At 38.3% G+C, this 11,025-nt stretch overlaps 1 protein-coding gene across 5 annotated transcripts in view; it reads left to right on the plus strand.

The window, feature by feature from the left end:
* Positions 1 to 3,427: 3,427 nt before the first annotated feature.
* Positions 3,428 to 11,025, plus strand: part of TSBP1 (testis expressed basic protein 1) — a 217,663-nt gene continuing 210,065 nt past the window's right edge. For all 5 annotated transcript variants that reach the window (XM_049653493.1, XM_049653494.1, XM_049653495.1 and 2 more), the window contains exons 1-7: positions 3,428 to 3,655; positions 5,361 to 5,447; positions 6,174 to 6,206; positions 7,015 to 7,047; positions 8,174 to 8,206; positions 8,292 to 8,321; positions 8,415 to 8,435. In XM_049653493.1, the coding sequence (XP_049509450.1) occupies positions 3,643 to 3,655; positions 5,361 to 5,447; positions 6,174 to 6,206; positions 7,015 to 7,047; positions 8,174 to 8,206; positions 8,292 to 8,321; positions 8,415 to 8,435 (250 nt within the window). In that variant the 5' untranslated portion in view covers positions 3,428 to 3,642. The remainder of the gene's footprint in view (positions 3,656 to 5,360; positions 5,448 to 6,173; positions 6,207 to 7,014; positions 7,048 to 8,173; positions 8,207 to 8,291; positions 8,322 to 8,414; positions 8,436 to 11,025) is intronic.

Here is an 11,025-nt window from a genome sequence, read left to right on the forward strand (position 1 = left end):
TCCCCTACCATGATTGTATTGTTTATTTCTCCCTGGATTTTTGTTTGTAAATCTCCATAATGTGGATGGTTTCTTGGGGATTGAAAACAGCAGAGCTTTTACAAATATTTCCATTCCTTCAATTAACTTATTCCTGTCTTTTTTCTCTCTTCAGTCTCATTCCTGTCCTCTCAATTTACTTTCTTATTTTCTCTTTCTCAGTAGTTTACTTCAGTATGATAATGATTATCATCATGATAGGTGAAAGCAAAACTTGGAGACACAGGAATAATTGAGGATAAGTAATTTGAAGAACAGCAGAAAGAGAAAAAAGGAAGGATGCACTGAGGAAAGAAGGAACAAAATTATGACAATATTATTTACTTTTGAAAACTTTTCCAGTTAAGTATTCAAAATTATATAGTGATTGTTTCAATTAAATAATTTGTGAAGAATTAACTGACAACTCAATTGGATAGTGCTGCAGTATCTACCAATGTAAAAAAGTGAAAGTGACCAAGGCTGAAAAACGATTTGTATGCATCCATTGCAATTATTCACTTCCTAAGTTCTTATGATGAATTCCAGAACCCTCGGGGTGCTTGGGTGGCTCATTTGGTTGGAAGTCCGATCATGACTTTGTCTTAGGTCATGATCTCACTGCTTGTGGGTTCGAGCCTCCCGTAGACCTCTGTGCTGACAGCTCACAGCCTGCGACTGCTTCGGATTCAGTGTCTCCGTCTCTCTCTGCCTCCAGCCCACTTGTGCTCTGTCTCTCTTTCTCTCAAAAATAAACATTAAAAACTTTTTTTTTTTAATTTTTTTTTTCAACGTTTTTTATTTTATTTTTGGGACAGAGAGAGACAGAGCATGAACGGGGGAGGGGCAGAGAGAGAGGGAGACACAGAATCGGAAACAGGCTCCAGGCTCCGAGCCATCAGCCCAGAGCCTGACGCGGGGCTCGAACTCACGGACCGCGAGATCGTGACCTGGCTGAAGTCGGACACTTAACCGACTGCGCCACCCAGGCGCCCCAAACATTAAAAACATTTAATAAAATCCTATGCCAACAGTTGACAAATGAATAATACTTGTGTGTATATATATTATACATACAGATATAACATGTATGTTTAACATATGCTTATATGAATAAACATGTAATTGGTGACTATATATATCATAAATAAATATATATATATATACACACACACATATATATTCCATATATCTCCATATATCCCACATGCACACACACGCAGATCTGTATGTGTGTGTGTGGGTGGGGGGTATATGGAGATAGAAGGATAGATATAGAAAAAGTTAAAGAACTTATTAGGGGAAGAAAGAATGAAAATGTTATAAAAAGATAAAATGTTAATAAAATGTAACCACAAGAACTAATAACCCACATTTATTCTCTAAATTCAGTAAAATCATCACTCTTCTCCCTTCCCTTTTCATTTCCTGGAGAGCATTACGTAAATCAAAGTGAGCTCACCTGCTTCCGTGTGTGTGTGTGTGTGTGTGTGTGTGTGTGCATGTGCGTGCAGCATCCTGGTTACTTTTGACTTTACATTCTTATTTTTCAACAAAGTCTAATTTTCTTCTTGTATGTTTACTTTGATATTTACATTAATATCACATTAATCCTTTTGTTTTGTTTTTCAGAAGAACTTCAGAAAAGAAATGTGAGACCTGAAACCATAAAAATCCTTGAAAAGGGCACAAGCAGCAATGTCTCTAACATCAGCCCTAACAACATCTTTCTAGATATCTCTTCTGAGGCAAGGGAAACAAAAGCAAAAATAAACTATTGGGACTACATCAAAGTAAAAACTTTCCATTCCATCCTATGGTATGGAAGAAGATATTTGCAAAGGACCCTATCCAATAAAGGGTAGTATCCAAAATATATAAAGAACTGATACAATTAATATCCAAAACATAATCCAATTACAAAGTCGTAGAAGACATGAACAGACATTTCTCCAAAGAAGACATACAAATGGCTAACAGACATGTGAAAAGATGCTCAACCTTACTCATCATCAGGGAAATGCAAATCAGAACTACAATGAATTATCACCTCACACCTGTCAGAGTAGCTAAAATCAACAAGACAAGAACAACACGTGTTGACGAGGATGTGGAGAAAAATGAACTCTCATTAGCTGTTGGAGGGAATGCAAACTGTGGAAAACAGTATGGAGGCCCCTCAAAAAATTAAAAATAGAACTACCCTATGATCCAGCAGTTGTACTATTTGTTATTACCCCCAAAATATACAAAAACACTAATTCAAAGGAATACATGCACCCTTATGTTCATTGCAGAATTATTTACAATAGCCAAACTATGGAAGCAGCCCAAATGTCCATCCATGGATGAGTGGATAAAGATGTGGTATATATATACAATGCAATATTATTCAGCCATAAAAAAATGAAATCTTGCTATTTGCAACAACATGGATGGACCCAGAGATTCTGATGCTAAGTGAAATCAGACAGAGAGACAAGTACCATATGATTTCACTCATATGTGGAATTTAAGAAACAAAACAAAGGAGCAAAGGAGAAAAAAGAAAGCAAAAGACAAACCAAGAAACAGCCTCTTAACTGCAGAGAACAAAATGATTGTTGCCAGAGGGGAGGTGGGGGGGGGGTGTAAAAGATAAATCAAAGTAGTCCAGAGCTACCCCAAACCTGGAGGGTGCAGCATCCTCAAAATGGAGGCCATCACTGTGCTCTTCCAGTGGCTGACTGCTTGGCCTATGACATACTACCACAAATAGCAGGCCCCCAAGATTGAAATGAAATGTGGCTTTGTGAATACAATGTGGGCTCTGGAGTCAGAAACTCTGCCATTTGTTGGCTGGGTGACTTCAGATGTCTCAGCCTTGAAGAGTTTCATTGTAAATGTTATTAAGGATTAAATAAATTGTACGTGTAAAGTATGTGTCTAATATAAAGCCTTAGAGTTCATATAATTTTATTACTCCCCTTGTTGTCTACAGTGGCTTGAAATCCCATTCACTGGCTCTTTTTTCCTAGCACCACAGACCTCTTGACTTTCCCGTACTATCTAATTCCAATGGCTTCCCTTCACCAGTTCACCCTCCATTTGTTTCAAGGACCTCCTTTTTATAGATATAGGAATTTTTCTCACTTCTAATTATTAAACATTTATTAAGTGCCTATTCTATAGGAAGTTCTCTGCTTCAAAATGTCTGGAAGTTACAAGGATGAAGGAAACAATCTCTGGCCTCAAAATGTCTGGAAAATAAGAACTTATTCAAGAGCCCAAATAGAGTAAATCCCCCTTCAAAATCATAAAATCCCCCTCCAAAATATTCTGAAGTCTTCCCAGCCTCTTGGTCCTCAATTTCCTTTCTTCTTGTCTCTCTGAAGTTCTAGTTCTTTGTTATGACACAGATTCTGGAACTTTCACAGGCCACACTCCTTTAGTCTGCTTAGGTCTGATTAACCTGAGCCACATAGTTCCTCTGTAACCCTCTGCATGTTTGTCTACAAGGACCTCTGCCACATCCAAGTTCATACTGCTCAGAAACAGTGAGCTTGGGGTGTTCCTTTTATCTTGATCTCCCTTTGACAAAGAAGTCCAGATGACACAGAACCCTCTGAAGACAACACCTGAAAAATGGCAGTCTTGGGTATGGACCGACTCCTCTAAGGTCACCCAGACCTTACTGGCTCAGAACTCTTCTCTTCAAAGACTTTAACACACTCCTTATCTGTCTGCTTTCTTTCAAATTCAACATTCTTTCTTTCACTCTCATTGATTCCTCTGGGAGCCTGAGGAAAATCACTCAGAGTCAGCTCAGCTCTAGAGTGAGGACACTGATTTCTTCTTTGGTTTCAAGAGTTTGGACAACTAAAACAAAACAACCATCCTCTGGAACAATAGGAAAATTTTTTAGCCTGTTGTCTTACTTCTGCTAGTGTTGCTCACTTTATAATGTTTTAACTCTTCCTCTTATTTTCCTCAAAAATGGAGTGGATCATCTTTTGTCTAACAGCCAGAACATTTCAGACACCACTCAAAGGGAGTACTGCCTTCCAGAAGCTTGGTCCAGGTACACCACCTGGTTATCCCTTCCTCCTCTAAGGATTACTTCACATCAGTTATGAAATTCTGACTTGCCATGAAAGAGGCCAAACTATTTACTATTCATTTTAGTGGTCCATTAGGAGCAAATCTCTGAAGGTTGTTTTGTTGGGAAATTGTTCTCACGTGACCTAACAGCTGAAAGATTGTGTAGACATATGACTGATTTTCCCCAACTGGAGGTGTTTCATTACATCTTGAGGTGAATTCATCTACTGCTTTCTTGCAGCAGCTTAATCTTGGTGTAATTAATTTTTTTAGCCCTTCATAGTTCAGTTGTCTCAGCATTTATCACTGTCACAGGCAGATTTATGATTGGTTTATTCACTCATTTATTCATTTCTTCCTTCCGCCACCTTCCCTTCCTACATCTTTTTCTTTCTCTTTCTCTTTTTCTCTTTCTTCCTTCCCTCCCTCCCTCTCTTCCTTTCTTCTCCCCAGAGCTCCTCAGTCTCAGTTATTCATAACCGTAGCAAGGTACCTACTTAAGATTTGTCTCTCCAGTTATACATAAACAGATATAGGCTAGCAGTCCCAGCATGGGACTTTGGGAGAAATTCTATTAGCCAAAGTAACAACTGTCACAAATATGTCTTATCATGAAAGGCTTTGTGGGTGATGACTGAAAGGTCTTTCCCAATGATAAGAAATTTCTGTCTTCTGTTGTGGTTTTCGTTAATACGATCATGTTCAGTCAGGGGCCTCTAAAATTTTTGATCGCCTACCCATGTAAAAGTATCTGTACACACACTGCATACACTGCATACACACACACACACACACACACACACACACACACACACGTTGTAAACATACTACTGTACTAATACATGCTTCAAAACAGAAAATCTAGAATTTTAGTTATAATATAAAATTACATAAAAATAGAACTAATATTTTTTCTCACACCCCAGTGAATTACTTTACTTTGTATCAATGATTCCCTCTAACCTTCTGCCTACATAGAGTAAGGGATTCAACTAAGGAGGAAATGTGTCACATTTTCCACTCTCTAAACCAAGGGTACATAGCATCTGAGGTTCTTAGTATCTGACCAATAGGACCAATATAAATAATGAGTAGGGGAAGGAATGTGGAGACAATAAGATAAGGAACATTAAGGAAGAAAGCAGAAAAGGGGGCAGAGGGGAGATGCCTATTTGGTGAAAACAGTTAAGAGGTGACCAGAAGCTGTCTCTGATCATGACACAGTCTAAATAAGAAAGAGTACAGTTGAATTTTTGTTGCAGAAATAACTTTGGCTGTCATCCTGACTCTACTGGGACTTGTTATTCTGGCTATTTTATTAACAAGATGGACACGACGCAAACAAAATGGTGAGTAACAAGTCAAAATGGAAATTCCCTGTGAAAGTCACAGTGGAAGGAATGCCAAGGTTCAGTCTCAGTTTCTACTTAGTTGATAGCTAGAGACTTTGCCAATATTCTGGGAGCCCATGTCAATACATGAAGCACAGAATCCTTGACCTACTAGTGATTCCCCCTGCACTTTTAAACTCCCAAAGCTCACATTACCAATAAGGCCAACCCCCCCAAAAAGCAGACTGAATTTAACAACAGTAACAACAAGAATACTCTAAAATTATCTGAGGAATAAAAATGTAAAAAAGAAGACACTGTGCTAGTATTATATAAAAAGAATTCAAGAATTTTAGTGACTTCATACAGAAGAGATGATAAGAGACAAGTATATAGTATTTGTCAATGAACCCGAGATGGGACTCATGTAGGCAATAACGTATTTCCATGCCACAACATCTCTCTTTCCAGGATTTTCCTTAGTATCCTCCCACCTCCCTTCTAGTCAGCTGCATCCCCTCCTTATTTCTCATCCTAGCACCTATGTGGAGAATTAGTGTGGAGGGATAGGTAGAACAGGGCTGGCTGGAGGTGCTTAAAAGAGGTAGGAACCAGTAATGCATCATATCTAGGGGGCCACCTTGGGAGCAAGAAGCACAGTTTAGAGTGAGGAGAGTTGAGTTAGGAGGAAAAACACCTCTTGCAAGTAGATAATTGTAATATTTTTCCTTGATTCTTCCACAGAAATTGACGTCTCAAGATACAGTTCAGAACAAAGTAAGTACTTAGATCCATGAGAAAAGGAAAAGTTAGAAAGCATAATGGCATTTCTATAAGTCAGGGACCAAATCTGTCTTGTTTATCATTGTATTCCCAGCACCTTGCATAATGCATCATTCCATGAACTGAACTTCTAATTTACTGGGAGAAACCCACCACCAGAGATTTCCATGCAACACTGAGTGTCAAACTGAAACTGGGCAGAATGAACTAATAGGGGGTAGGTCTGCATGATTCTGAGGCTCTCTTCAGATGCCTCCTGTGGTCCAAGAGCAGCAACAGAAATACCAAGCCATGAAAACAGCAGACTCCTCAGGCAATGGAACAGAAGGTCTCAATCTGGTAGTGAAGAGGGCCTCAGCAAGGTGGGTAGGTAGGCGAATGGAATGTAGCTAGGAATAGCAAGAGTGAATACAACTAAGATAATTATGATTGAAAAGAGAACCAAGTTCAAGATGTGAAGAGGTGAAGCAGATTTTCTACGGCAATGTCTAGTAAGATGCCAAAGCTGCTGAAAGACAGCCCAGGATTAGTAAGAGAAGAAAAACAGGAGTTAAGTGCTGGAGTACCAAGAAGGAAAAGTATTCTGAGGCCCTTCTGATTACTATGTAGCCCAGTGAAACTGATGACCGGCACGGTCACTTACCATCTGCTCCTGCTATGCACAGTCCTAGTTCCTGCAAAAAAAATTAATTCCTATTATTATTCACTATCAGGAGTTCATGTCTACATTAGCTCTCAGTCTTAAAGCTCCACTCATTTTCAAGAGGCAAAACCATGGAGCACTCTCTCCTTTTTTCTCCAGGTGCTGGTCTTCTGGACTATGAAGATGGTAGAGGTAAATAGATTAGGAACTACCTCAGAATTAATGGAAGAATGTGTTCCTTAGAGCATAAAATGAACTCATCTCCCTTTGAGTATGATTTAAGTCAGCACATCTTTTCCTGTCATACTATCTAACTGCCAATCCATCTGTGTGTGCGCATGTATGTGTATATATGTATATAAATAAGATTTCAGCACTTTTCTCAGAAAAGACAAATAGGTCTCCTTCCTAAGACCATTAAAAAAATCCCTTCCAACTCCTGTTTATCCCAAAATCATGGAAAGGCTAAGAAACCTCTCTGAAACAATTTCCTGGATGGGTAAAATAGGGATAAAGTACATAAAATTCATGAGTTGTCATAAAGTCTGAATACTCTGCATAAAAAGATGCTTTGTAAAGCTATAAAGTACAATAGGTGAGCACAACTTATATTATCTTCATTTTAGAAGAGGAAATTGATACTCAAAAGGTTATGAGACTTACCCAAATTCACCTAGCAAAAGGAGTTGGATAGAAAATCCAGGTTTGTGGCCCTGAGTCCAGCACTCATATTCTCAATTACACTATCCCCACTTGGTTAAGACAAAAGGCTCATTTTATACTGAATTTCAGTATTTATTATTAATATTACTAATATTAATCAATATTAACCAAATCAGGACATGTGGTCTAATGTAACTGAAAAATAACATAAAGCTTATTTGAAATAAAACATCCAGAAACCTAATGGTTCTAAGTAGATTCCAAGGCACTCTACTTTTTTGTAGCGACACACACATGCACGCATGCATACACATGCGCACACACACACACGCACACACACACACACACTACAAGTATACGGATTGGTATTTCCAAAAGGAGAGAGGAAGTAGCTTGATCACGCTGCTTGCTGTCATGCCCCACACTTGGCCTCTTGGTCCATGCCTCCTCCTCTTACTTCTATGATTCATCTGTCATGAACAACAGAGTGAGGAGCAAAGCATATGGCATCCTTCCTTTCTTTTCTGAAATGGAATCCAAATAAAATGGGAATATCTGGGAAGGGAGAAAAATCTTCCTGGCTGGATTTAGACATACGATGAAACATTTCTTGATGTGCTGTTAGTAAATTTAATCTGTTTCTTTTCTCCAAAAAATTTTCCCTCTCAGAGATCTAAAAGAGGAAGAGGTAAACAGATTTTTACCTAATAAGAAAACGATGCAGACATAGTTGTCAAGGTAGAATCTCATTATGTTTTCATGTTGTCTTTCAGGATTCCGACATTTATATTCAACAGAAAGTGGTAAATAAATTATATGCTGAATTGCTAAGAAATTAATATAGAAATCCATTTATGAGAAATTAAGAATCTTATGTTTTTCCTTCAACCCTCTAGACACTTCATATGATGATCGAGGTAAGTATATTTAGAAATTATGGTAAAATTATAAAGGAAAATCAATGCTTTTTAAACTGTTATAACAGGAGGTGCTTTAAAACCTAGGTAAAATAACAGGAAACCAAAGTAACAAATAGAGGATTCTGAGAAGTATTCATAAATGTTTCCCTTCACACTGTGCATTATTTTTACCCCTAGTACTATCCAATTCCTCTTTTATCCACCTACTAATAGGCTAAAAGTAATCTGAGAACTCAAGAAAAATTCAAATGCTAGCCACTCAGTGTGCCTTTATTCACATAAATGTTAAGAAATGGAGGAATAAACCCCTGAAAATTCGTCACATTACAGTTTGACCTGTGCACTGAAATTCCAAGAGCACAAAGAAGGGCTGCTCTTGTCTACTGTTGTCATTTACATCTCCTGTTTCTTGGGAAACCCCCTCAGAATAGTTTATCTTCATGACACCACATTAAATCAGTGCAAGAAGCTAATGTAAGGGTACACAGATAAGTAAAATGCAATATACAGTATAGGAGAGGAAGAGAATTAAGATGCACTCGGTACTTCCTATGTGCTAGCCACTCTTGTGGATGTTTTTCGTTTTATTTTAATATCTACAAGTGACCCTGTGAACCACACAAGGGTGAACTACCCCAAAAGCCCCTGTGTCCGTTCAGGGCCTCTTCAGGTTAGCCTACAGGTTGCTTTGGTACAAATTAAAGAGTGCTCCTTTCTCTAGGCAGATGCAGCCCCACTTAAGAATACTGCTGGGATTTCAGTCCCCAAATCCCTCTGTGCTCTGAACAACCTATACAACCATAATACAGTGGTCCTGAATATATAGGAGAGGTATCTCACTCTTAACATGTCCAAAACCTAAGGCTTGATCCTGCTACTTACAGATATGGACACCTGCATTCCCCCAGGTGCTCAGGCCATCTACCTCTTTAACTTCTTAATTTCACTTTCCTCATCCAATCCACCAGGAAATCACATCCCCACTACTTTCAAATTATATTCCAAATTAGACTTTTCACCATGATGGCAATCTTGGCCCAAGCATCAACATCTCTTCCTTGAACTACTTTAACTGACCCCTAACTGGTTTCTCTCTACTCTTGCCCTCTTATAGTCTGTTTTCCTCATAATAAAGATAATCCTTAATAAACAGTTCTTAAATCAATTAACTTGCTATGTATTGTTATCCCAAATTTACAGAAGAGAAATATATGCATGAAAAATCTTAGTGACTTGCCTAAAGCTATAGTGACTTGCAAGCCACTCAACCTGATAGAAATTCGGATTGTCTGACTCTAGATTTCATGTAGTTTATTTTTACACAATTTAATAATATCTTATTAATTTCTTGCTATGGATCTTTAGTGTAGAGTCTGTAATCTTAGCTTCTTTCTATTCCAGGCAAACCTTGTATTCTTAGGGAAAACCTGGATCAGTAAGCATTTTATTGTCCATTTTATTTGTGATCCGAAAAAGCCACAATTTAAAATTCATAAAGCCAAATGGCAACTTATTTCTTCAATTTCCTAATCACCTCTAAGGTGGCCCTATAAATCCCAGTCATCTTGTTTCTAAGTTTCCAAGCTCTACCACTCTTTCCTCTATCATCTCTGGACACAGAAATATAAATGTGGTGGTCAACTAGAGACTACAAAAATCTTCTGACAGGAAAATATTGGACAAGGTCATTGTACCAGTTTAAGTGCATGGAATTTAGTAAATTGTAAATTTTAAATTTTGGTATTTAAATATATCACATGTTATATCTATTTTTCAGTTTTTAAACAATTTTTTACAGTTTATATATTTATTTTGAGAGAGAGAGAGAGAGAGCATGTGAGCAGGGGCAGGGCAGAGAGAGAATCCAAAGCAGGCTGTGCACTGTCAGTACAGAACCCAAAGCAGGGCTTGAACTCACAAATTGCAACATCATGACCTGAGCTGAAACTAAGAGTCGGATGCTCAACTGACTGAGCCACCGAGGTGCCCCACATCTTATATGTTAAAGTTGCCATGATAATTCAAAAGTTTTGAAAGGCACTGAATTTATTTTTAATGTTACTAATTTTTACAGCAAGTGTAAGTGCAGCACATCAAAGTGTTCAGCACCTTAGTATTTTCTGTTTTTAAAATACCAGCAGAGGCCCCTGAGTGGCTCAGGTGGTTAAGCATCTGACTCTTGATTTTGGCTCAGCCCATGATCTCACGGTTTGTGAGTTTGAGGGCCCACCCCTTAGTTGGGCCCTGCGCTACAAGCACAGGGCCTACTTGGGATTCTCTCTGCCCCTCCCCCACTCACACAGGCATGCTCTGTCTCTAAAAATAAATAGATCAATCAATCAATCAATCAATCAAATACAAAACCAGGAGAAACAAGTAACATTAATGTAAACCAGAAGATTTTGTGTTTCTTGGACTTAATCACACTCAAGTATGTAAGGAAAGCACTCATTTTATTTTTTTTTAATTTTTTTCCAATATATGAAATTTATTGTCAAATTGGTTTCCATACAACACCCAATGCTCATCCCAAAAGGTGCCCTCCTCACTACCCATCACCCACCCTCCCCTCCCTCCCACCCCCCAT

This window comes from Panthera uncia, assembly GCF_023721935.1.
Source record: "Panthera uncia isolate 11264 chromosome B2 unlocalized genomic scaffold, Puncia_PCG_1.0 HiC_scaffold_24, whole genome shotgun sequence".
NCBI classification, from domain to species: Eukaryota; Metazoa; Chordata; class Mammalia; order Carnivora; family Felidae; genus Panthera; species Panthera uncia.